Raw genomic sequence first — 27,312 nt, 5'->3', positions numbered from 1 at the left:
CCCTAAAAGTTCTGCGATATGGATCTTGCCGTTCTTCTAGAGACACGTGTATCGCTGTAGTGTTCTTGAGGACAAAAGGAGCAACAACAAAGGCAGCTGGTGCCACTTGGTGGCGCAGATAGGGCTCATCACCAGGAAACTGCCCGGCTCCAGCAAATCCAGACACTACAGCCGGTGAATCCTCGAAGACACAGCCTTAGGCTGGTTCTCTTCCTCCCCTTTCCATCACGATCCGGGCTGAAAAGCTTTTAAAGGGCTTAATATAGAGGGTAGAAGAGCAGGGCATGATGAGTCAAAGTCCACCTTTAATGGATAGGACTCAAGTGTAAATAACATTGCCACGTAAAAAAATCTCTGCCTCCAAGAGCTTGTAATCCCAACACATGAAGCCAAAGTGTGGTCACACACTCCTATTGTTTCTAGTCGACTGGACTGGGAGTGTGTGAGAGAAGGGACTGCTGCCAGCTGAGACTAAACAAAAGCCGGCATCAGAAAGGGGGACACTGGAAATGCCCTGCCGTTGATTCCCACAGATCTTTGTCAGGACGCAAGCAGTGGGATTCCTGGGCTTCGTCTGTGGCTGAATACGCCACCGGCTGTTCTGGTTTGCAGTTTTGGGATACTTCCTTTAGGAAGATTCGGTAGGCTGGGAAAGGGAATGTGGAGCGTGTTGGTATTAGCAGCGGTGGTCCTCTCGAGCGTGCCCAGCGGTTAGGACACTCAGCACAGACCCCGCAGCGCTGTGGGAACGGTCCCAGGGCACCGGGGCGGGAAGGGGCGGCGGCGGGACGCGTGTCCCCTACGTGACAGCGCCGTCCCGTCCTGGTGAGGACTCTGTCACCGCAGCTCTGCCGGCCCGTTACCGGGGCCTACTGCAAGGCGGCTGGATACAGTGAGCGGTCCTGGCCTCAGAAGAGACAGCGATCCCGCTTGCCGGCCCTCCGCGTCCGCTCCCGACCAACATCAATAGCTCGGCGCTCGGCAGCCTCCCCGGAGCCGCTCGGCAGCCGTGTCGGACGAGCGCTCCTTGTCCCCGCCCTTTCCTCTCATCGATGGCTCAGCGCTCGCCCCGCCCTCAGCCGCGCTCTGCCGCTCCCGGCAGCCGGGACGGGCCGCGGCCGCCCTGCTTTGGAGACAGTCACTGGCCGCCCGGGCGCTGAGGTGAGGCAACCCCTGCCCCGAGCTTTTCCCGGGCCGCCTCTGGGCTGTCGCTGGGCCACGGACCCTCAGGCGGGCGGAGCAGCCGTCAGCGGCCTCTCCCCCGGCGGGCGGTGCGCCTCAAGCCCCGCCCATCTCCCTGCGCGGCCTCTCTCCTGCCCTGGGCGGGGCCTGCACGGGGCCGCGGAAGGGACCGGAAAGGACCGGGAGGGACCGGGAGGGACCGGGAGGGGGAGCCCTGGAGGGGCTCGCGCCCAGCCCGGGCCCTTCCGCCCCCGTCTTGCGCTGCCGGTCGCACGGCCTTGGCCTGGTTCGTTTCAGGCGGTGCCTGATGACGATGCGGCCCCCGCATCCCGGCAGCCGCTGAGGGCAGCACGCGCGGCCGCGATGGCGTCGGGCTGCCCGGCGGCCTTCGGGGACCCGACCGAAGTGCGCGAGGGCTTCCTGTGCCCGCTGTGCCTGAAGGATCTCCAGGCGTTCCGGCAGCTCCAGGCGCATTACGAGGAGCAGCACTCGGGCGAAGACCGGGACGTCAGGGCGCAGCTCCGAAGTAAGGGTGGCCGCGGTAAACGTGTTCGGCTCGGCCGTGGGAAATCCCTGCTCGTATTTCGAGTGCTCCCAAATGTCTGACAATAATAAAATATTAATTGAAGGGACTTACAGGCGAGGTATGCAGTTCCATTCTTCCGTAAATCTCCTTGGGCCAAGCATAGTATTCACCTTCTCCCGATACTTTCCATAAATTGATTCTAAAGCAGGGGCTAAAGGACATTGCTCTTCCAATGCTTGATTTTATGCACAATTTTTACTAATGACCTTTTTGGGTTTTTTTGTTTGTTTTTATCTGAAAACTCAAAATTATACTAACCCAGTGAATACCCAAGAATTACTTGAAGACTGTGGAGAATATAGAGAATCTCTGGTACTTGCCAGGTTCCAGTTCAATAATTTCTTGTTTTGACAGTAGATAAAACTGTGGTTGCTGTTAAAGTGTGAAGTTAAGAGCTGTTGTTACATGGAAAAGCATGTGGGTGGTGGAGCTAGCAGGAGATGCTGGGAGTGCTCCATATCTGTTATGGATTTCCACCTCTCAGTAGTGTTTGGAAAATTTTTTACTCCCTTGTGTATACCCAATGCCATTTTATATTGACAGTGTCTTTTTATATTGAGAGAAGAATGTTTAAAATCTAGTGATAATTCTCTGTGGTTCCTGCAAACTCTGGTTTTAGTATGCTCAAAGTAGTGGTCTGGCAGTGTTGATTTTTTTTTTCCTCTTGAGGTAGACTTTTGAAGTATTAACTAATTTTCTTGGTGAAACCCTAACCCTAACACTGGCCTGTTTAGTATTTGAAAAAGTCTTTATGTGTACAAGCACACTGAAATTGGTAGCTTGTGCAATAACACAAGGAATGTGTTGAACGTTGAATCTGAAGAAAATAATAGGGAATGATGAGAATTAAGATAAAGCTGTATGATGCCCTGTGCAGTGAGAGACAGGTACCATAGTTTAAGATATGTTACTGTTTTACAGTGAAGTTTGACAGTGGTCTTCCCTCTTGTCCTTAGGACCTCATGCTGCTTTATGACAGACAACAGAGAGCATTTTGTGTCATCTGTGGTGCTCTGAACTGCATTTTTGTTCTAAGAATATTTTGAGGATAAATTTATCCAGGAAAAATATTTCTGCTAAAAGACGAGGAATATTCTCTATACTGGCTTCACATACAAATATTTGGTGACTGCCTGATATGTTAGATAACTTGGGTTTATTTTTTTCAGATTTAGTCCAGAAAGCCAAAAGAGCAAAGAAGAAATTGCTGAAACAAGAAGATGATGACAGAACTGATTCTGGATCTCAGGAACGATATGAGTCATTCAGCTATGGTGGAGTAGATCCATACATGTGGGAGCCCCAGGAAGTAGGTAGGAGAGCTAGAAAGCAATACACAGGGGGCATAAGTTTTGGACTCAGTCGGGAAAGTGCTACAGTATTGCTGAAGTGGCTTGGAATTGTGTCTGTGCTGCACTGGATTTGCTAGCAGGGGTTATGGTTTGCACACTGACTGGGCAGCCTATTGGCTTTGGGTGGAGTGTGGGGAAAACATGGTTAATGGGGAGAAGAAAAGACATGTATAGAATCAGTACCCAAACTCCCCTTCAGGGAGCTGTTAGTCATGTCATTGTTGCTGTCCTGCTGAGATCTGCTTAGTCTGTGTTTACCTCTGTGCAACTAGCTTCATTTTGTGACTTTACAAAGCAGAAAATCCACTAATTAAAAGCTAAATTATAAGTATATAAAATCTCTAGCTTTTGGGCTACACTTAAAGTAGCTGTTAGTTTGCATGTTTGACAAAAAGATTATCCATCTATTTAAACTTTTTTTCCTTGGATTTGCAGTGGCAATCACCTCTTATTAAAAGGGGGCTTACTTTAAAGAGACCAAGTTATAAAACCAAACAACAAACAAACTCCACTCCTCTGAATATAAATCTATATTTGTAGAATTTCAAGGATATTGAGTGAGCCTGTCATTATAAATACTGCTACTGGCAGTTGCCTGTACTATAACTGAAATACTATGGTTGTTTTTGGAGAAGGAAGCAGCACTATCTTTTGTGGATCATGGGAAAGTTTCCACTATGGTGCTGCCAGACTAGGATTGAGTCCTTTGGGTCTGCAGGGTCTGAGTTCTGTATATTTCTTTACTTTTGACTTTGTAACTATCTGAGCGGCAATCATAGTGTAAATATTAGCTAAGAATAAGTTTAGGGAGTAGGTTTATGAACATTAGAGAAGTGAGAACTGCTTTCTCATGAGCGTTGAGAAGATGAACCATAGAGATTTTGGCATGTTATTTGATGGATCAGTGAAAGGGGTTGTGTCTCCAAAGCAGTGGCTTAAATTAGTTACCCAGAGGGACTCTTTCACTACTATGAATGCATCTTTGGAGATTTTTGGTTACCTCATTAGCATGAGGAAGTGAGATTCTTACATTTACATAGGTTGCAGCAAAAAGCAACATCTGATTTTGAGTTCTGCCAGCTGGAAGATAGATTTTTTTTTTTGTTGGTTGGTTGGTTGGTTGGTTAGTTTGGGGTCTTTGGTTTTTTGTCTGTGAGTTTGATTTTTAATACCTCATCCACCTTACTTGGAAAAGGAGTAATCTTGAACCAATATCATCGACTATGAATTGTAGATGTCTTAGAGATGCTGTATAGTTCTTTTCAATACTTGGTGACCGGTTTTCTGCAAATCTAAACTGTCATCAAGGATTTGATTTAGGCCCCTAAAGGTGTAGAGATGATCAGAAATCTGAAACAAAATTGCTGCTGCATAGACCTCCAGTAATCCTTAGGTTTGCCTCTTCCCTTTGCTCAACATGTAGCCAGGAAACTAAAGGGAGCTGGTTTTGAGAACGCTACTAGTAGGTAACAGCTTACCTAATGTAACTGTAAATGTAATGAAGATGGAGAAAAAACATTATTGCAGATTTTCTTTTTAACATAGTGCTGCTTGTTTTCTGTAGTAGAAGTAAACCACTGTTTATTGCTAGCCTGAATATTAGGCTTTAACTAGCATGTTTTATCTACAACAACACTGTGAAAATGTAGGGTTCCAATGTGTCTTTAAAATTGAATTTGAACATGACAAGGGTGAAAAGAAGAGACATCTGTCTTTCAAGTGGCATTTAAATCCATACAGAGTACTTGGGTGACCAGGACAACTTTCTGTTATCCCTGCAGGTGCTATGAGAAGCCATCTTTCTGAATTCAAGAAACACCGAGCAGCCAGGATTGATCACTATGTAGTTGAAGTCAATAAATTAATAATCAGGTTAGAAAAGGTAAATTTGGTGCTTCTTAATATTCCAACTTCTAAATGTTTCCTAGATTAAAAAAAAAGATATTTCAGTATGAAGTGTGTCCACTTATCTAGGAATACATTTTACAAAAGATCCTAAACTATGATTCTCTTTTTGCATTACCTTGAGAACTGCGCATGATTTGACCCTGTGCCATGGGTATTATTTCTGGTTCTATGCACCATTTTCAAGCTGAAGATGCTACTTCCACATGCTTCAAGAGCCATTTGTTCTCCTGTTTTATTTTCTCCATGTTTTACTTCACTAAATTGCTCCTCAATATTTTTATCATGATTCTTCCAGCTTTTCATTCTTCAAAATCTGCCAATGGTACACCTGCATTTTGGCTCAGATGCAGTTATGTTGGCTGCAATAAGGATTATGTCCAAAATGTCCTGATTTGTACAGGTTTGATAAGTCATTGTTTAGCACTGGTATGAATATGGAATTTGAAAGTTGCATAAGTCTGGTGTAAAACCAGCTGAAACCCCTCTCTCTTAAAAAAAAACAGGTTTCTTTTTCTTGTTGGGCTGAGTTGTGTTGGGTTTTTTCCTTGCAAAAGTATAATCTTCTTGAATATATTTATCTTCAACCAGCTTACATCATTTGACAGAGCAAACACTGAGTCAGCTAAAATAAGAGGTTAGTGTGAGCTTACCTGAGACTATTTGCCCCTATAGTTTAACCAGCTGAGGAATCAATTGAACACTTATGTGGTGTTTATTCCTGCTCACAGCTATAGAGAAGTCTGTTGTGCCTTGGGTCAGTGATCAGGATGTTCCATTTTGCCCAGACTGTGGCAGTAAGTTCAGTATCCGAAACCGACGTCACCACTGCCGCCTTTGTGGGTCTATTATGTGCAAGAAGTGCATGGAATTTGTCAGTCTTCCTTTGGCAAGTAAGTACTTAAGAGTTAATTCTTTGTTTTCTTAGCTCACTTTGGGTGCATCCTGGTTTTTTGCCATTAGAATAAAAATACGCTGCTAATAGTCCGGCTCTGCAGAAAACTTCCATTCAGTTTCATGCAGACTCTTGCCTGTGAAGCAGAATACAAGGAATTATTTCTCTATTCTTTTTCTCTGTTCTTCTTCAGATTTTGAAGTGTTGCATGACACTGAAAAAATTACTAGAAGTAATAGTCATACTAGTAAATAAATAAATACTAAGAAGTTAAAAAGTAGAAACTCCTGGTAAATATAGGTATTATTTATTCTACTGAGTACTATAACTATGGAGCTATTAGCTTTAGGAACTGCCAAGGTTCCTGAAATTTAAAAATATTGTGGATTTTTCCAGTTTTGTCTGTGTTGTCCAAATGTTAGACCTTGGGACAACAACTTAGGGAAATTTATGTGTAGGTCTTTAAGAACCACTGGAAACTTTTATCTTTCTCATCTTGCACTGGAGAGGAGACTCTATGTTCTGTGGAGATAAATGACATTAACTGTGATTTTCAGAGTGTGCAAGCACAGTGCCTGGATGCCATTATCATACCTGTTCTACACATTGTTTTGTGTCTATGAAGGCTCAAACATGAGAATGCTTGCAGACGTAAGCAATGTAGGTGATGCTCAGCAGTCTTCTCTCTAGCTAGTTTTACATACAGCAAGATTTGCAGTGAAGACCCAAATTCTGACTTGCAGTCGTGGTTGTCATGCAATCCTTGCATGTCTTTCAGGAGACTGTTTCAATCTAGTTTTTTAGTACCACCTGAATGTACAGTTTCTGTTAAAGGGCAGTTTGTTTGTGTTGGTAAAATCTGTTGGCTTCTCCAGTTACTGTGAAATTACATGTTTATAACTTTCAGGCAAACTCACTAGTGCCAGCAGAGAGGCCTTGGGTTCTCATACAAGCCCAAACTCCTCACCCAGCAGTGTCCACGGCTCCCGCCGTGGCAGCATTAGCAGCATAAGCAGCGTAAGCTCTGTTCTGGATGAGAAGGATGATGAACGAATACGTTGTTGTCAGCACTGTAAAGACACCCTGTTGAAAAGAGAGCAACAGATTGATGAGAAAGAATACACACCAGAGATTGTGAAACTCTATGAGGTAAGTCAAGCTCTGTGCTACAGCATATATGTCTGCATGTATGGTCACTACTTGACTTTTGGCTTGTTACCTTATGTCTAAATTCTATGACATAATACTGACTTGTGTTAGAAGAGACTGTTGGGTGTTCATGCCATGTAGCAAAGACATATCTGAAATGTTGGAATCAGTTTCAATATAGTATTTATAGCCCACATTAGCTTCCTACATATTTTTAAAATACATCTTCATTCTCATCATCTGGAACCAGTAGTTCAGACATGCCTCTCTCTTAAAATTGTGAACTTGTTTAAACCCATGAATGATATGCTGTGCATTTGATAGCTGGGCTGCGCTGGAACTTGACGTCACCACTGCTGCCATCAGTCCTTACACTGATGGGAAATGCATTTTTTGAACCACCTCTATCAACATTACATTCAAATGCTTCGCAGCAGGTACTGATGATCACCAGATACCTTTTCAGTAGAGTCCACAAGCTCCCCCGGTTAGTTTTAATGGTATTAATGAGAGTTTTTGTTGGTGCTCTTGTTGGTGAAGAGAGGTAAGGCTAGAAGTTGTCCAGGTCAGCCATTCAAACAGCTTCGAGATTCAAAGTCCACCTTGCAGGGGTACAGTGAGTCTTTCGCTGTTCCTGACAATGCCATATGTGTTCTGGAGCTAACTGGAGAGTCTTGTCATCCTGAACAGTTAAAGTGCCTTTCAACCTGGTTAACTTCAAATCTGCACAAGCAGCATGAAAAGATTGACATCAACATGTTCTTGCATTAGTGTTTCAATGTCAGTTCTTTTTTATATGTTTTGTTTTAATATTATAACAAGAAACTCCGACTCTGCATGGAGAAGGTGGACCAGAAGGCACCAGAATACATAAGGATGGCAGAATCACTAAAGTAAGTCCCATTGCTGGCTATATTATGAATACATGTATTTTTCCTCCAAGTGTGAGAAGTAGTAAAGAAGTGGTGTACTAAGGCTGCAGGAGTGTGTAAATTTAAAGAAAAATCAGTGCTTCATTATCCGTTGTCTTCTGGATGCTCTTCAAACAAAGTAGTACTGAATTAATTATTAATGGTAACATACAGAGGAGTATGTTGTTTGATTTGTTAATTTTTTAAAGCCGCTTCCCAGTGAGGCACTGCTGTCATACTTTGACACATCATCTTTGAAAAAAACGGAAGTACAGGGCCACAATTATTGTGTAAATGAGCCTCTTCAAAACAGCTGCAGTAAGCTGTTGCTGTCCTCAGCTGGGATGCTCTGGCTTCCAAGGAGTGCTAGCAGTAGCAGATCATTAGAACGCTTCTGTTCTGTGTGAAGCACCTTCACCTGGCAGTTGTTCTGAGTGTAGCTGGGTACCCGGTGCTGCAGTGGGGATAAGCAACAATCTGGTGTTTCGGTTTTGTGCGTAATTTCTTGCAGTAGTATTCTCTGACTGGGGTAACTTAAGTCTCTCCAGCTCTGTCTGCAAGAGGTTGCCAGGTTATACTTTTGGCTCGTATGGTGAGAGAAATACATGCATTGGACTTTGATAGGAAGCATTTCCTTTTGAAAAGTTAAAGTTAATAAATACTGCTATACTTGTCCTTTAGATCTAATGGTTGTAGAAAAATTAGTAACGAGAATGGTTGTAAAAACACTCCTCACAATAGAAAGAAGTACAGAAGGTGAAAAACCTGCTAAGATGTTACTGCTTTTTGTCATGAGTTCATGAAAGATTGGGTTATGGGGCTTGGCAGCTGGAGAAAAGTAAAAATACAGATGTCTTGGATAATAGAAGTAAATGTCAGAAAACAACAGGCTTGTTATGGGTGAAATTAAAGATTTCTGACTAGTAGTGTGTCCTGGAAATCAGAATCCTGTGGATAGCAAAGTTGCTTTTGAGAAAGTGATGCTTATAATTTATTTTTGTGATACAAAAGGACAGGGAAGCTAAAAACTCGTGAAGAGTTTTCCCCACTAAGTCCTAGTTTGTTTTTTCAATAAAGTGGAGGCTCTAGTAAAGTGCCTGTAATAATTGTATCCCCATATGGTCAGTCATTGTCAGGCATTTTAAATACTACACCCTGTCCAGCATAGTCTTTTGCTTTCCGACAAATGCTAAGGGAGGTAACTATTGTGCTTTAATGGTGTAGTTAGTTACTTAGAGATTTTTCCCACCAAGTTGTCTCGAAAGAAATCCCCACAAAATAGATATATTTTGCTAAGCATATATATATTTTAGATATTACTTGTAGAGTGGCATTTTTGTGTTAGAATACAGTTTCTTCTAGAGTAGTAAGTAATAATATATAAGTAATAATAATTTTATAGATATGATTAAATAATTGTGTTTAATAATAAATACGGTTATCTTCTATGAAGTGTTCACATTCACAGAATTATTATAATTTTCCACTTTTGTCACAAAAAAAAAGGTTTTTTAAACATGAGCTTGAAATAAAATCATTCAGCCCTTTAGTGGTAGTAGTTCTTACCATTGTTGAATCTTGGTCATCTTGGATAACTAATAGTATTGTACATGTTGTTAACTGGATGCATGACTTACAGTAAAGTTCTGTTTATTCTTCAGTGCTGGGGAGTCAGCCTACAACCTTGATCATGCTAATGACTTGAGGGTGGAGATTCAAAAAATGTATGAATTTATAGATGCATTAAGGTAAAAGATTGTCTCTCTCCCTTTTCCCCCCAGCATGTATGTATCTCTGTTATGACTTAACTGATTATATGGATGATCAATATGCCTGCTCAGTTGTAAAGAGCATTTGAAAAGGTAGATGCTGTTCCTGTATACTACCAATTTCTACTTTCTTCTCCAGCCTTAAAATTCATGCATTTCTCTGCAGGAAGAATAAGCATAGAGGAAACAAGTAGCAGCACCATTGAGGGGAAAGGAATTGTTTGTTTGGGGTTTCTTTGTTTTTCTAAGGCTGAGAGTGGAAAGTGTTGCAAATTGTAATATCCAAAACTGTTTATCTAAAAAAACATCAGAAGTTTTTGATCCAATATTGTCTCTCCGCTTTTGTGGCATTTTTCCTGATTTTGTTTTTGAACTGATGGGGCTGTATGTTTTCTTTGATTCAGTAAGAAGATTTTGAGTCTAGGCTTGCATGAAGATCCTCAACCTCATCCTAAAATACTACAACTTCAGCGAATGATAAGATATTCAGCTACACTTTTTGTTCAGGTGAATAGAGCATATGCTGTGAGATGAATGTACATTTTGGATTGTGTTCTCTTCTTTGCCAGGCATCCCTGTGGTTTGAAACTATTTTGATAGGGGCCTTAGTTCTATACGTTTTCTGCATTTTCTGTAGCTCCCCTAATGATTTATGATAGCCTTAAATAAGCTATCTTGAACACAGATCTTTCACTCAGAGCAGCATTGTGCCTGGGGAACCCAAGAGGTGTGTGAGCCTTGGCTCTTCCTCTTGCTGAGGTATGAGCCCACACAGCAGTGCAGGTGTGGCAGCAGAGATGTGTGGAGACCTGCAGCAGGGACTGCAGTGTAGAAGCATCTTTGATGTGTTTGTGGGGTTTCTGCTAGTAGTATCTCTCAAGGACTTGAAAAATGGGCTGAATACCTGCGAGCAATACTGTAAATATTTCAATTTTTGCCAGGAAAAACTGCTTGGCCTAATGTCCCTGCCCACTAAGGATCAGTATGAAGAACTGAAGAAGAGAAGACTGAATATGGTAAGACAGGTTGGGATCTGTTACGTCTTGTATCAGGCTTTCTCTTAGATACAAGCCTGGAAGCTGTGTGGGGATATGAGTAGCTGCCTTCAACACTGGATTTCAGTTTGTTACTTTTTCATCCATATTGTCCCATCCCCTTTATCAGGGATTTGCCTAGCTGCTGCTTTGTTCTGCCCAGAACAGAAGTAGGTGGGCACAAAGGTGGACACTTCTAGGAAGCAGCAGGGGGTTGGGTGCATGGGCTGTTTCTGCTGCAGTGCGTGCAGAGCAAACCCTGAAGTTAGTGTGTTAGTTTATACTGACTTCGAAATTGTGTTCAGGAATTCACTCACATAAGTAGAATTTGGAAAATTCTTTTGTTGGTGGGAAAGAACATACTAGAATAAGGATGCCTCTGCAGGGAGAGAGGTTTTTTTTTTCCTTTAGGAGGGAGGATATCTTTAATTATAAACTAAAGCCAACTTCATCTTGAAGTATAAGTTGAGAAATTAGAATAATCCCACTCCAAAAGCCAGTGATATCAGTGACCTTAAACACTGATGTTCTATGTGATATGATTAATGTCCAGATCAATCTAGACCACTCTTTGCACAGCTGCATTAGGCATTTTTTTTTCTTCTATAAAGAGAATTGTTGCTCCTAGTTTCCCTCAGGTTTGTAGAGGCAGATGTCATGGGTTTTTCATCAGTATCATCACAAACTCAGGGGAAACATGTAAGGAGTGGTATGAAAGTAAGAATCTTCTGCAAAGTAACCAAAATGGCAGCTGATCCCTTTAAGCGTCAGCCAACAATGTCTTAAGATCAGCTAACTTGTACCTATGGATACTTAGAATGAAATTTTTCAAGCTTGCAGTGTTTTATTACTACATGTTTTTCGGTTTAGGTTGCTCTTGAAGCACAGGGAAGACAAGAGGAAAAGCAGAAGGAGTTTATCTCCATATCTGCATCTGCAGTTAATGGTGATGAAACTCACATAAAAAAAGAAACAGTCAAAAAATCTGAAGGCTGGTTACCCACATCTAGCATTTCAAGAGAGAGCGAGAGAGCAGACCCACTTCTTCAGCAGATTGACAATATCACATCCTTTATTAAGCAAGCAAAGGCAGCTAATAGGATAGATGAGGTCCATACGTTGCAAGAGAACCTGATGCAGCTTCAGGATGAATACGATCAACAACAAACTCTTAAAGCTATTGAGCTTTCTAAAAAACAGGCAGAAGAGGAGGAGATACAGAGGGAGGAACTTCAGGTCCTTCGTGAAAAAGAGTGGGAAAGAGAGCACCATAAATTCATGTCTCAGCATTCAAGGACACGCTCCTTAGACTTTAGAGAAGTCAAACAGCATTTGGATGTTACTTGGATCAAAGGGGACATGAGTTTTGAAACTCCTGTTGTTGAGCAGCTGCCAGCAAAAGAGCACTCCACCTTCACACTCAAACCCCAGAATGTCCCACAGTGTGACAAGGACCGTGATCAGCCAGCCTGTCTAAACCCCTTTGAGGATGAAGCAGATACCCCTCGAGCAGAAGAAGATCCTGCTAATCCATTTGCCAAAGACAGCTCTCCAGTGGTTTCTTTCTCTAACACAGCTCAGCAAAGTGATAAAAAAGAATATAATCCATTTGAAAGTGAGGAGGAGGATGAACAAAGTAATGGAGCACCTGGCAGTACTTTAAACCCTTTTGAAGAGGATGAAAATCCATTTGAAAAGCCTGTGGGCAGTTGGAATTCAGGGAATCCATTTGAAGAGGGATCCTCTATCAATCCCTTTGAAGTGGAGGATGGCAGTGAGATCTCTGGAGAGGAGGCTATAGAGGAAGAGCTGCTTCTCCAACAGATAGATAATATTAAAGCTTATATATTTGATGCCAAACATAGTGGACGACTGGATGAGGTGGAGGTACTGACAGAGAACTTAAAGGAACTGAAACACACCTTAGCAAAGCAGAAGGAGAAATCTAACTGTTGAAGCAGCAATAGGGTTGTGTAATAATTCAGTCTGCTGTTAAATATGGGAAAGTAAAGCAGATACTTACAGACAGGAGTACAGATCACAAGAGGGAATTGGGAGAATCCTGACTTTAAAGCACTTTCATTTAGACATAGCCACTACTACACAGTCTTGAAGAAAGAATTACTGAGGAATGCTGCTGGTCTCAAAAGCTTAGAGTAAGAAATTTTAAGATAACTTTTTACAGCACTTTTTAATGCTAACTGGTCTTACTGAATGCTTATTTTGGTCCAGGGATTAAGTGGCAATAGGGAACTATGATGTGGAAGTGGTTGGAATATTGGTTTGCCCTCTTTCCTGCTTTCTGCTGTAGTGTTGGCCTTTCACATGTGGCTTTGACTAGAAAGAGATTAAAACTTTTCTAAAACTTCTTCATCTTCTGACCCAGGATAGTTGAACTGCTAACGGTGTTCTGGCAATGTGTTGTTATAGAGCTGCTGTGATGCTCTGGGTGCTGAATGTACAGACTCACAGATCAAGTTTATGCAGTGCTAATTAAATACATAAAAGGGATCTTAAGACTGAGAAAAACTTTCTAACTGATCTTAGTACGAGTAACTTTTTAGTATCTGTATAAAGATTCCCAAGTAAAATTTGGATGCTTCTTTTCATCACTTCTGGTTTCCCATTTGCTCTGAGTGAAAATGATGGTGTCGTAGCATCATGCTGGCTTCAGACCTGCTCATGAGGGAACAAGCATTTGTTTATTTCCAGGGAAAGGAGCATCAGGCCAGCAACACTTCTATCTGTAATATAAAGGGTGAACCTCTAATTGCTAATTACATTATGGAATCTACACATTCCTTTAAATCCTCTGGGTGACAGAATGATCATGTTTGTTACATTTGTGAGAGTGGAATATTTTGTAGCACCCAAGCAACAAAAAATTTTCTTTATAATGGAAAGCTGAGATGCCACTGGAATTTTGTGAAAGCTGGGAGACAAAGTCTGGCTGCAATAGTGCCAAATGGCAATTCTCTCTCATGTTAGATTCCACTCAGTTTTTATGAGAATCAGGCATACCTATTTTAAATAAGGAACTTCAGATTGAAGACCTCTTGTGATCTTGTGGCCTGAGGGATGACCTGGTGACAGCCAGTACCTGTGATGCAGGAGGGCCAACAGCTGGGCAAATGCAGGGTTTTTTGAGAAAGATGGAATCTAACTGCTTTGATTTTTATCTTTGAGAGGCACAGACCCATCAGCAGGAATCACTGTTTGCAGGAGTGGTGGTGGTGAGTTAATCTTAAAGGGTTTATTTAGAATTGAAATAGAGGAAAATCAGGCAGCTCACACTGTATAGCACTAACAATAGTGGGCTTACTCAGAAGCGTGAAGTTCTGTGGAATGGGACATATCTTTTAATTATGTCTCTGATCCTGGCATAGCTGTAACCCCAACACTGCTTAAAATTTTATAACTCTGTTACTTAAAGAGCAGGAACTCTGGTTCCTAGCTGTGAGTAAGTGGAGGTAGGGACTTGTGGAACTGTTGTTTAAAAAGACCAAACCACCTATATCCTCACTTAATACAACTAGCAAGGGGTTAAAGTAACTCAGACCAGCCAGTCAAGGATACCTGATGGTCTGTCTGGTGTAGCCTAATTCTGGGTTTGAAAGGTGTGTAGCAGAGGTTGGCTTAAGACCATGAAGTTCTTATACTGATGTTTTCTTAGAGCTGATTTAGTCCCCAAGTTTTATTTTGCACCAAGTAGAAGAACACAGGATTCTTAAAGGTCTTGACAGAAGATAGGCGCTTAGCACCAGACTCCTGAAGGCAGCAAAAATTGTTGATAGCTAAACAGAATCCCTGGAATTATCTAAGAGATAGTATAAGGCACTTATTTAGGACAGACTTGGTTGCTAGTCAGGAGGATTGCATCCTGCACTATAACCTAATGCTTTTTTAGGTATCAACATGAAAAATCAGTGGCTTCAGCTTTCTCATTAAAAAGTGGCTTTATCCTGGTTGCAGCTATCCTGCCTTGTTTATATTTTCTGGTTAATACACTAATAACTGAAGTATTCTTATTGTATATGTAATACATTATTTTTACAAGCAGGTAACAGACTAGGATACCTCATGATCTTTGTCAGTGTTAACTGTGATAGACTAGACACCTAATAAGAAAATCGTCTCTAATGTGAAGACCTTTGCTGGTATAGGGACTGCTGTGAGGCTTGCAAGGCACAAGGGAATGAAGATGTCTTAAGCATAAAGCTCAATAACTAATTACCATCGACTTTTGTTACAACTGCATGCACTACTCCATATGAAAACTTTGTAAAAAGAGATGAAATAAAACAACATGTTTATTTTGTGTTGTGTTTGTCCTTGACAATTTGTACAGGATGCTTGCAACAGTGTGAAATTTTGTATTCAACTGTGAATTCAAAAATGCTGCAATACAGTTCTACAGCGACTTGTACATATAAGCCTGACGCAAAGGTCTGTACAGTAGACTACAATCTATCATGTTTATACATATTACAGGGATGGTGTAATTGTTTGGAGAGGCAGAAACTGTAACGATTCAAAAAAGGTTTTTTTGGTAATTGTAAAACTTGCCTTTTATACACCAATTTTCCCATTCTCCTTTCCTGCTGATATTCCCAACTTGATCAGTGCTTCTCAGAGCTGCAGTATCAACTACAAAAGTTGTATCTTCCTGGAAATGAGACTCTGAACTGTTTCTGATTCATAACTACATAAATTAGGAAAATTCAATTGAGACTGGAGTTATATTATCATTTGCCTGTCTTTAGTTGGTACAATATGGACTTTTGCACCACTTTCTATAAATTATGGAATTCTGTGCTACTTTTAAGATTTAACTTTTTAGTCTAGCTACTCTATCCCAAAGAAAACATGATCTTAGTTTTGCCATGCCATAATTGACTACCTGCAGGCATGAATAAGAAATAAGACTATATTAATTTTGTTTTCCAGTGGTGACCTGCAGTAATTCATAGGACCCCAGCTTTTTTTTTTTGTGCCAGTTTTAACTTTTATTTATTTTTCACTTAATAATTCTAGTTGTAGTTGTAAGAAGGCTTATGAGGCAGAGTTCTTTGTATTGAATGAACTTGCTTGTTCCTGTTCCCAGGAACTGCTGCCTCTTGTCTCTCACTGAAGCACCCTCATTGTCCAGTCCTGAGGCAAAATAGCTTCATGACTTGAGATCTTGAAATGTCAGGCTCATGCCTCATTTTTCATGGCAGCTTTGTATTTTCCCCTCATCTCTTTGGGCAATGGTACAAAAGCAGGACAGGGAACTTGGCCTTCAATCTCACACATGCATTCTCGCAGATGATACTTCTTGGGCCCGAAGGTTGCTGGATGTGATAGTTTTTTCCTTTCTCTTTCTTCTTTTTCAAGCATTTCTCTAGAAAAGAGATCTGTTTGTTACTATCAGAAGTCTGACTTGCAATATTTCCTCTCCCTTCCCTGGACCCAGGTTATTAGAAAGATGGAGTTACAGATCCTACCTTGTGGACTTTACCTTGCTCGTGTCAGTTTTATCCAGGAAAAGTAGTGTTTCCTTCTGTATTCCACAAAAGTTTGTAATATGTATGCTAGATGATGTATTAGCTTACTGCGTGCTACTTACTTGCTTTTCCCCAGGATTTTTTTAATGTGCTCTGTTATCTCTTTGTTGGTTTTATCTTCCACGTCTACCAAAACTTGTTCTCCACTGTCTGTCAAGAAAAATTCATAATAGTGTATCAAATGATACCAGTTCATCCTGCATGCCATTTAGAGAGGCTTTACACTCACAGGAATGAAGGATCTACTTCCCTCCTGGTTAATGTGTAATGTAATATTTTAAGTGGAAAAGCAAAATCTCCACGAGGGTGAGTCACGGGGAGCTGCTAACAGCCCAAGCTCTTTCCTGCTCAAGCAGCTTCTTTCCCCGCAGCAGCCGAGGCAGGGCCGAGCGAGCAGGGCACAGGCGCGGCGGTCACCACGCTGCCGGCGCCGCCCGGCCGCTACTCTGCGGCTGCTGCGGTCCCCGCGGCTGGCGCCACCTACCCAGGTAGAACCGGAGAAAGGGCGAGGGAGTCATGTTCCTGAACAGCATGATCTGCACCCAGGGGTTCTTGTACTGGATCTGGGGGATGTTGAAAAACACGAACTTTCTGGAAGGAAAGAGAAAAGCGCACAACGGCTGGCCCCTTGTCGCTGTGGAGGGCGCGGCCCGTGCAAGCCCTGGTGTCTTTGCAGGGGCAGCCCGCGCTCCCGCCGCGCCCCGCACTCACCTTGCGCCTTCGCTCAGTTCTCCAGCCGTGTTGTAGTTCACGGTCATCACCTTCACCGAGCTCTTGAACACGACGTCGCCCTGGCTGAGGTACTGCAGCGTCCGGCGCACCGGGAAACGGCCCTTCATCGGCATCGCGGCGGCGGCCGGAAGGGGAGGCGGCGCTCCCGAGCGCCCCCTGGCGGAGGCTCCGCCGCCCCGCCTATCCCGTCCCTGGCAGTGCCCGCGGAGGGCGCGCGCTGGGCCTGGGCCGTGAGGGGCGCGCGGGCCGTGAGGGCCGCGCCGGGTCCCGCGCACTGCAGCGACAGCGTCGGGGCTACTCAAAGTTTTTCTGTTCACGATGAATTAAAACCTTAGGAAAAGCCCTCTCTCCTCCTAGAGAAGTTTCTTGGAGTCAGTAAGTTAATGGGATTTCTTTTCTATACCAGACCCTGTTAAATCTCTCCTAAGATAATCACTGTGGTGAAGGCAAATTGCTGTTTCTCCCTAAAAGATAGTAAATTATGTATTTGGCTTAGACTGCTCCTGTTCAAGAGAAACTTAAATCAACTTCAAAATAAAACTCAAGAATGCAGTTATATTTGTAATTCACTTTAATGGTAGAGACCTCATTTAGCTACTAGTATTAACCGCAACAATATAATATCACAACGGCATTTAATAAAATGCATAAGCTAAATCATGCACTGCAATACTCTATATACAAACACAACAATGCAAATTCCTCTTTGTGACTGAAGACATTGCTTGGATATAAAATTTAGTTTAAAAAAACCCCATGCTATTATTTTTAAATGCTATCACACACAATAATACTGATTTCACAAAAGAAGCTGTAAGAAATTAAAAACTTTTGCAGTTTTAAAATAAACAATTGTTTTCTAAATTATAAGGAATACAGACTTCCAGAAAAAAATCCCAAGGAACTGAAAGTAAATGCTTCCTTCTATAAAAATTTGCTGTTTTTTAGGAGCTCAGCACTCCCTAGTATGCCAATACAGATACAACTGTGCAGTTTTCAGTTAGGAAACTATGAACACTGGCTTCCAGTGTATTTCAGAGTACGGATTAATTATTAAAAATACTTGAACATTTGATCTTGATTCCATATATGGAAAATTCAACATATACAGTCTGTAAGTAATATGTTTTCTTCTCAAAGACTGTGTTTTTTGTTTTAAATTTATTCAGTCCTGCTTTAACCCACAATCATGAAAATACCGTAAAATGGACCTGTGTTGTATTATTGCAGAGCCTTTATTGCCATTAAATTTAAGCACATTTTGTTCTTCAGAATACAAACAATTCAAATGTGGATATAACACATTTGGTTTCACTGAACTTTGCCTTTTCTTTTTTTTTTCCTGAATTGACAGTTGAGTTTTTAAACAGATTCACTCTTGCATTAATGCCCCAATTGGCTTCCTATTTAAAACTGTTCCTGCAGTACAGTGACTTTAACAGACTTTCAGGTTTCTATTCACCTTTAAAGAGAAAAGCAAGCATTCAAACACTACCAGTTGTCCAGACACCAAGGAAGGTACATCTGTCACAGAAATTCCTGACATTAATTTACATATTTTTCCTGCTGAAAATTGTAGAAATAAGGTTTTGAAATGCTACAGGTTTATTCCTATATTTGAAATAAAAGCTTACAAATGCTCACTAACCAATACACCAAGAAATAGAATATTCTCAGCATTTTCCAAAGCAAACTTTCCAAAATTTCCTCAGACTTGTGGTTTACTTTAATCATGCACAAAGTTCATGTTATTTTGATTAGTGTCTTATTATTGGATTAAACATACACAAGTCTTTGCCACAGTGAGCACAAAAGATGGAAATAAATGCCCATAAAATTCTATTTCACCTTTTTAATAACAGAAACAAGACTTGCTGAACTACTGTCCTGCATGGTCTGTGAAATGCTTTTTTTAAAAAACCCACAGTTAACAGATTTACTTTATGGAAGGCTTCCTTTTTAGCTTCATCAAAAGAGAAGAAGAACAAGCTTTGATAATGTAAATGTTTGAGTCCTCATTATGAATAAGAAATTGTCTTATTTCACATCTCATTTCCCAACTGTGTGTCCAGGTCCCACATGGAGTGGGTCTGTCACAGGCAGTGCAGGAGCTGCACAGGTTGCAGACCCAGGAGGGGACAGAATGTGGAAAGGGACATAGTCTGACAACTAAATTAAGAAACTAGCTGTGTTCAGTTTAGGCTGGAAAATAGAAATAAAAACTTTGGAAAGTGAATATACAATTGAAATACATTGTGAAAATCCTGAAGATGTCTTGATGCTTGCTAAGAAATAAATTACCTGCAATGTCCCTACTATTTAATTACCATTGTACCAGAGCTGCTTTTTCACTGACCAGAGCACACAGTCATTATCATCTCACAGCTTGTTTCATGAGATCACTATGACAATATGACTATTGATTTCTTAAACAGCATCCATTACCTCCTGTTCTGTGTGCTGCAGTTCAGTGATAAATGGCAACTTGGTTTACTTTCAGTTAGCCACAGATGAAGACTTAAAACCAAAAAATCAGTCTCTTACCAAGCTTCACAAAAAATACAACTTTACAAAAGTATCTCAGGAGGGCTGGAAGAGAATGAGTATATAATGAGCAGGGAAGCATTTTCTATGACTATAGTTATTTAGTCATTATTTTAAAAAGGCATTATATGCTCAGTTAACTATTGACTTGCAGACCTCTATAGGTCAAATGAGAAAAGGTAAAGAGAATAATGTAAAAGCCAGAAAATTAATGGAATATATTTGTCAGTTCTGAACAGCAAATAGTGAATTCAGACTGGTTTAGAAAAAAGGTGCAAAGCTCTGAAATTTATGAGGATTCACCAAATTAGGAAGCTCTGGATTAGCAAACGAATAAAAAAATTTAGCACATAATAGATGAATAATGGCTCCCTATCTGTACATATATACATACACTACACATTTCCTATACACTGTACAGAATATATTTAGACAGAGAGGTATAAACATATACATTCATACACACATACATACATACAGCTATTTACATATGCATCATCTGCTCGAGTGAGTTCTAGAACTGAACATGCAGAAATGCACAATGGTGGGAGGCACAAAATAGACATGTACAACTCTATCAAACCCCTTAAAAAGAAAGGCAGGAATTTAACAATAATAAGCTATTTTCAAAGCATTCATGTAACTCAGAGGACTGAACAGATTGTTGGCATTAATGGAACATTACAACAGTACTACCTGTGATGAACTTAACATGACTTCACAATAAAAAACATCTAAACTTCAGATGCTTAAACTTAGAGCATCTAAATTTTACAAAGAATTTTACTTTAACTTGTAACCCCAGTATAAATAATGTTGTAATTTTTTTTTTCACAAATAATTTCCCATATGTTGATAACACTGATTGCAGCTGAAGTAGGGTTGTAGCATTATCTAACAAGACAGGCTAATGACATCAAACAATAAGCCTGAACTTAATTCAGGAGTATTTACTGTTAAAATGACTCAACAACCTTAGAATTAAAAGGTACAAAGAGTAAATGCTTTCATTTGCCCTCCTTTGCCATCCCCTCTTGGTAATTTTTCATATAAAGCTGTTTCTACACTAATTTCCTGTCATTTAAGATCCAGTAGAAGCTGGCACTCTCTAGGGTGACCATGCCCTCATTTGATCCCTCCTGGATGTTGGGAATTGTTAGGACTGCACACTGTTGTGTGCTGTTGTCAGCTGGCCCATGCTTATCAGCAAAGCCATCTACTGCAAAAGCTCTGCTGTATTGCCAGTGTGGCAAACCCTGGGAACAGGTGGGCATCTGCCTGTGTTTTCTGGCATTTATGTTTTTCCTCTTATGGACAAGAGTAGGTGAAAAAAACACCTGGTTTTGCACTATTAAGAGTAACAGGGGAGGAAGAGAGGGATCTCAAATGGAAAAATCAACATTTTTGGTCTTTCCAAGATGGTATCACCTGGCAGATGTGTGCTGGTACACCTGTGTGCTGTGTACTGTACAGAACAATAAAAAAACCACACAAGTGTTTTACAGTCTCTGCCAAAGGAGAAACAAGAGTCACGAAACTGATTTCACCTGGGAGCTTCAGCCCTGACTTGGTTTCTCTATGGCAGGCTCAGAATTTGCCCTTTGCCCAAGGGAACTGTAATGGTGATGCAGAGCTGCTGGATTCTGCACACACTGGCACCAGAGCTCCTCACCAGAGGCATCGTGGCTGTCTGGGGGCCACGGGCTTCAGAAGATGGTGAAAGCAGACTTGGCAAATGACCCAGCTAATCAGTGGAGAGCAACAATAGTTTCTTGCCGCAGTGTGCTCTGAAAACTAAGCCTTCTTAATGATCTAACATTTTAAGAAAAAAGAAAGCCTTGTATGACTTCTTAGAAGGATCTCTCCTTGGAGATAACGTTTTTCTCCTCTACCAGTTTCATGCCAGAGTAACTCCACAGACACCAAAAGCATTGCAGACAATTTATAAGCTATGTAAATAGGCTGAGAAAGATTACTTTTGCACATGGTATTAGTTCTGACTCTACAGTCCGATGTAAGTAAATAAAAGTAAGAAAAGAGTATACCTTCCTACATTTGTCAAAAATGTAATTAAAATCATTATGACAAAGCTAGTCCCAAATGCTTTTTATCTACAAGACTGCAATCCAGTTCCTTTGCAAAAGAGTTGAAAAACAAATGAAGCACAGTGGACATTACTGCCTCATTATCATTCCCAACATTGCCTCATTATCATGCCCCAGTCTCAGCACAGAATTCAAACATTTGTCTGACTGAATTATGACTAGTATACACATTTGCTCAGGTTCAGATAAATCTAATCAGATAATTTATTACTGTATTTCTGCCAAGTTAAAACATTTTCATTTGAAGAGCAGCAGAAATAGAACCTCAAAACTTCTGAAGAGAATAAATTTTGGCACTAAGTAGAGCTTCAGTGAGATGAACTTTTCCTAGAATCACTTTGTGACTGTGGTAGTTTGACTCCAAGTTCTTGTGAAAACAGGTTTGGCATTTAAATTTCACCTTTATGAAAACAAGCTATTTCTATATTCAATACTCAAGAAATAGTTCTTCAATAATTGTTATAATATTAAAAAACTCTCCTGTCCCATATTCATAGGGAAAAGTTTGCACTTTCCAAGGAGAAAAATAACCAAAACTATTTTAACAGTAAAGCTACTAGGATTAGCCTGTTACCATCTTCCAGTCACTGCAGGAGGGATGGAACAAACCTCAGAAATTCCAAGAACTATGTCAGTGTTGCAATATTATTTTCTGCAGAGACCGTGCAAAGCTTGCTTGATTGTGCAGCTGCACTGTGTGCATCACAGGATCCTACTGCCACTGAGATGGATTGTTATGGGGAGAAATGGGCCAAGGGGAACCATGTGAAGTTCAAAGAGGGGAAGCACAAAGTCCTTTTCCTGGGTAGGAAACAGCCCAGGCACGCACATAAGTTCAAATTTCTACAATCCAAAATGTTAGTCTTGGAATCAAAATAGTGTATAGTTAGAAAGAGCGCTTTTTGTTAATGGCATCAGAACTAAGTAGCTTGGTTCTGACCTCTGCAAGCCAGCAAATCATGCTAATGATGCTGCACAGAGAGGGACTTTGTAGCTTTTAGGTGGTAATATCCAAATCTTAAGGATGGAACTGCTTCATTTAATCTATTAAATGCATGCACAGCTATGGATTGCATGGTTATTACTTAGTTTACAAAAACTAAGATTGTATCCCTAATAAGCTATTGAATAACTATTTGCAGAGTAAGTAACTAGCAGGGTTTGAGCAAGGATATAATTGTGTGTCCTTGCATTTGTGGGGAGTGTAGTTTATTTGTAAACAGAACTGCATGATATTCATTGTTTCAATTTACATATGTAATGCAAGGCACACATTTTACATTTTATTTCGTGTGATCACTTTGTTCCCAAAAAACTAAAATGCCTTTCTTTTCTGAGTTGTTATTATCACAAGTAATAAAAATTACAAACAAATTTTTGCACAGAAAATGGGGCATTTTTACTTGAAAAATTGGAAGTTGAAATGATGTTTGTCAAGAAAAAGCTAGCTGGTGTGTATTGAGATTTAAAACCAAATATTCCAATGGCTAGTTTTTGTGCTAAGGACTATTTAATTTACCATTAAAATGCTTTCTTATCTGCTTAAATAATTTTTATCAAATTCTGAAAGGAAATTAAGTTCTGTAATCCTTTTGGCAATTAAAAAAAAATCAAAATATTTCAATGCATTCTTCTTGTAGAACAATGACATAATCCAGTAAAATTTTAAATTTTAACAAAAGCAGCCACTACTTCTTCCAAGGTAGCTACTGTTTCTGATTAATCACTTTTAAGTTCTATAACCTTAACATAAGGACTGTGCAGCAGAAGTTCTGACACAGTCCCACAGCAGTTACACTACAGTCAAACGGTTGGTGCTAAAAGCTGAAGTCCAGCTGACTTTACGTGTAGAGAGCAGACTTTCCATCACATGAACAATATGACAATTTCATTTGCTATAGCAAAAGTTGAGACAGATACAAGTGCTGTATTACAAATCTCTGCATGGATACTGGAACTCTGTAATACCCTTCTGAGAAAAGAAGATTCTGAATGTGCTAAAAATAGTAACTATAGAAGACTAATGCATCCAGAAGCTAAAATTAAATAGTCTTTTGTGTCACAGTAAGTGCTACAAATATCAGCCTCCTAACAAAGATGAAGTATACAAGTTCTTTTTGTTACTTTAGAAGCCTCATCTAAAGCTGCTTAAGGTCTTTTGGCTACAATTCAGACTCTGAAAAGTCACAAACTCCAACCTAGTTGATGTTTCTAAATAAATATCAATAACAGAAGAAAAACCAAAGTGCTGGACTTACCATTAGATAAGTTTTGTCACATAAACCTACTAAAGTAAGAATGCCTCTAACACACAAATAATTAAAATAATTAATGCATCTAATGTGCCAGAATCAGATGAAGGTATTAATTGCTATGACTTTAAAAAAATCTTTGATTTTAAAATACTGAACAGCCATAATAGTAAATTATACTAAAATGAAACCTATGCTAGTAGCTAATGGCCAGTACTACTAGCAGACATGTTGATGGCTCACCACTCGAGACAATTAAAAAGTAGTTCATTTTATACCTCCATGGTGCATCAGTCATCAACTGCAATTGTACAGGAGTGAAAGTAAATCCTAACTGTATTTTGGTTTCAAAGTGAGTGACAGGAAAGTTGAGAACACTGCAAAATCGGGAGTGCTTCATGAGGGAGGGAAGGAGAAATGAAGTGAGAGAGGTTTGTAAGAAACTCTTGCTGACAGCCAGAGGTTCTATACATTTCAGGTCTTAAATTGCACCCTGTGGCTACATTATGAGGGTGTTCAAAGTACAGAGAGGAGGAGTAAATTTGCAGCATACAAAGAGCATACTCAGAGCATCACACAGCTCTATTTGAAATTTACTGCTCTTCCAGTTACTGACTGATTTTCCCCTAAGTCAAAAGGCTGCTTCTTAGAATAATGTTTGTCATGACTGTGTTTGTCTGAATAAACACTTTAGGAACCTGCATATTTAATCATTATTGTGACAAACACTTCTTTTCTTTAGTGTGGGGAATTCCTGTAGCACATAATAGTCACTATGACTGCACTGTACCGTGTATTACAACTGCACTACTTTAACAGATAAAGTTTTATATAATGTGGATATCTGATTTAAGAATCCACATTAATATTTCATGCATAATATAACAGCAAGTGACTTTTTGTAGATTAAATGATTGTCTCCTTTAGCATTCTACGTTTTTACAAAAATCGCTAGTATTTTGACTAAGGACATAGGCATTTTTTTCATTTTTGAAAAATGAAAAAAATTTTCCATACTCATAAACAGGATGTTGATGATGCTGTTGCTCTGACAAGATTACAAAGTGCTAGTATATACCCTGGCATTTGCTAGACATTCATTCCAAGGATATTTTTAAATATATACATACTGTTCTTTTTACTTTTAAAGTAATTTTATTACTACTCTGATATTATAAAACTCTTTTTAACCACTGATAGTTTCTAAATACAAAGCATGTGAAAAGTATGTTCAGTAATCTATGGCCTTTTAAATGAAAGGCATCCAAAATATTCCTTGTGGCAGGAAAGGTCCTATAATAGGTCTTTTAATAGCTGCTTTAAATTTTGTCAACATCAAAAAAAGACAAGGAGAAATCTGTCAGGAAACTAATAACAAATTGGTATTATCTGCACATACCGAAACACGACTCTTTTAACTTCATAATTATACGGGTTTTGTGAAAATTACTTCAATCCCTCAGATTACGTTGTTCCTTCTATGCAGACGTGCCAGTTATTTGACCATTATATTCTGCTGTTTCCATTTTGAGAATGTAGGGGATTATGCTGTCAATGGGAACATTTCCAATGAGACCTGTGAAAAACAGTTCCTCAGTGATGCTAGAGCTCATCAGCCTAAGTGCTGGCAGGCGAACTAGGATCCGGGCTAGCCTGAAAAAGAAGTTTAGTGGATTATAAATACATGTAAGACCAGTTCAAGATACTCTATGGCTAAAGAGCTGGATCTGCCTTTATTATTCCCAGAATTCATGAATAGGTGTAAAGAGGCAATTAAAGCTAATTTGGCTACACCACAAAAAGAATGGTTGCTGTTCTATCCTGCAAGCAAAATGAAAGCTCCGTCGCTTTGTAGTTTTCCAATGAAAGGGACGTGTTAATGCCCTTGTAGATAGAACATGTATGTACAAACACACAAGTTTCTTGGCCTGCTTTTGAAATGCCCAGCTCTGGACAAACAATGCTGACACTAATAATATTCATGTTGATTAGTGTGAACATTTGCACCATTTTAAGAGCACAATGCTTAATTAAAATTTCAGCCATAAACAGCATAGTCCTCAGTTGCCTAGCAACCTCATGCCAAATGAGATAGCAGGAAGGGGGCTGGATGTATATAAACAGAAAAAAGAGAATCAGCTTCTAATGAGAGAAGGAATTTGGGGGAATGTACTGTTAAGCATAAATATTCCCAAAGTGCCCTGGTGTTTTATTTACTAAGATGTTAACAGATATCCAATACAATGAAGTGACTGTATTGAAATGCTAGACTTCCCATTAATATGAAATTTAGGACAGTGATGAAAGCATTTTGCTGCCATTCATATGGCAGATGTGCATCACAAATGCTAAACCAAATAAATTTTCTGAACCAGAACCATGTAATAGTAAACCTCAGGCAGCACTGACCACAGGTGCTCTGGAAAATGCTTGAATATTCATGGAGAAAATATCTAAGGTCCATCCTGCTAATATACCATATCTTGTAAACTTTAGGGCAAAAAGATTAAACTATGCTGTTGTTTTTATGAAAATTGTAACACTTGTCCCCAATCTTAATTTCTACGAGCACTCAGTTGCTCAGAAATAAACAGATTTGTTCTCTAAACTTGTCTATAGGGGAGCATGGAGAGAGAGACACTATTAGTTAAAATAAAAGACACTGCTTGGGGAATGTAACTCTGATTTTCTTCCCTGAGACACTATTTTATGAGAACTAAGTATATGGAACAAATTTTATATTTAGTTTTATGGTAGAAATTCAGCTCTCACTAATCAAACCAGAAGGCCTCAATTGTACATGGAAGAATGTGGGATTTGAGGATATTTCTGAGGCAGAGAATCCTATTTTCATTGCACCACAGTGTTAATTCTGCAAGATCAGTGCAGAAAACAGAGATGGGAGAAGCTCTCTTTTTCAGACAGGTTTTTTTCTTCTTTTTAGTTACTCCACCCTCAGACAGTGCTTAAGTGTATGGGATTTCTTCTTTACATGAGGATGCCTTTCACAGTAAAAAAGAACATGTTCTAGTATATCTTACAGACAGAGGTGAGAAGTTCCCTGAATATGCAGAGAGTTATTGTGTTGATGAATTTTGAATTTTGATGGAGATTGTTAGAAAATACAGTAATTGTTTCTAGCACATAACAAACAGAAGAGTTGAAAAGTGAAAAAAAACCAAGCTAAATAATTTCAGAGAAGTCCTTGGAAATTAAAAAAAAAAAAAAAAAAACAACACCAAACCCAGAGGAGAAAATAACCAGGATGTGGGAATTTCTTATAAACAGAAGTTTGAGAAATGGTTATTGTTCCTTGTTATATGTATCATTGTTTTTCCAAGGGCTATAAC

The 27,312-nt window shown here is 39.9% G+C and overlaps 3 protein-coding genes and 1 long non-coding RNA gene across 10 annotated transcripts in view; 1 reads left to right on the top strand and 3 right to left on the bottom strand.

Moving 5' to 3' along the window:
- Positions 1–1,052: 1,052 nt before the first annotated feature.
- On the top strand, positions 1,053–15,101 carry RBSN (rabenosyn, RAB effector). Its single transcript, XM_071439228.1, is given in 13 exon segments — positions 1,053–1,088; positions 1,090–1,161; positions 1,480–1,708; positions 2,938–3,081; positions 4,902–5,002; positions 5,617–5,662; positions 5,757–5,918; positions 6,828–7,069; positions 7,892–7,962; positions 9,642–9,728; positions 10,154–10,256; positions 10,691–10,765; positions 11,654–15,101. Coding segments are annotated over 13 exon segments (2,454 nt in total). The 3' UTR covers positions 12,740–15,101.
- On the bottom strand, positions 4,685–5,802 carry LOC139595711 (uncharacterized). Its single transcript, XR_011681101.1, has 2 exons — positions 5,679–5,802; positions 4,685–5,044 (listed from the first exon to the last, which is right to left on the bottom strand). It is a non-coding gene; the product is annotated as an uncharacterized lncRNA (long non-coding RNA).
- MRPS25 (mitochondrial ribosomal protein S25) lies at positions 15,076–17,236 on the bottom strand. The gene is made up of 4 exons (XM_071439251.1): positions 17,041–17,236; positions 16,814–16,920; positions 16,392–16,479; positions 15,076–16,166 (listed from the first exon to the last, which is right to left on the bottom strand). The coding sequence occupies exons 1-4, from the start codon at positions 17,172–17,174 to the stop codon at positions 15,980–15,982; spliced, it is 516 nt and encodes a 171-aa protein (XP_071295352.1). The 5' UTR covers positions 17,175–17,236; the 3' UTR covers positions 15,076–15,979.
- A 378-nt stretch (positions 17,237–17,614) lies between these two features.
- Positions 17,615–27,312, bottom strand: part of NR2C2 (nuclear receptor subfamily 2 group C member 2) — a 37,725-nt gene continuing 28,027 nt past the window's right edge. For 5 of the 7 annotated variants that reach the window (XM_071439239.1, XM_071439243.1, XM_071439241.1 and 2 more), the window contains one exon: positions 17,615–25,615. In XM_071439239.1, the coding sequence (XP_071295340.1) occupies positions 25,441–25,615 (175 nt within the window). In that variant the 3' untranslated portion in view covers positions 17,615–25,440. The remainder of the gene's footprint in view (positions 25,616–27,312) is intronic. The other 2 variants (XM_071439244.1, XM_071439245.1) reach the window with 2 other exon arrangements.

The sequence above is a fragment of the Agelaius tricolor genome, unplaced genomic scaffold (assembly GCF_023055355.1).
Source record: "Agelaius tricolor isolate 1412-34295 unplaced genomic scaffold, bAgeTri1.0.p SCAF_14, whole genome shotgun sequence".
Lineage (NCBI taxonomy): Eukaryota > Metazoa > Chordata > Aves > Passeriformes > Icteridae > Agelaius > Agelaius tricolor.
This window is presented reverse-complemented; position numbering and strand designations above follow the sequence as displayed.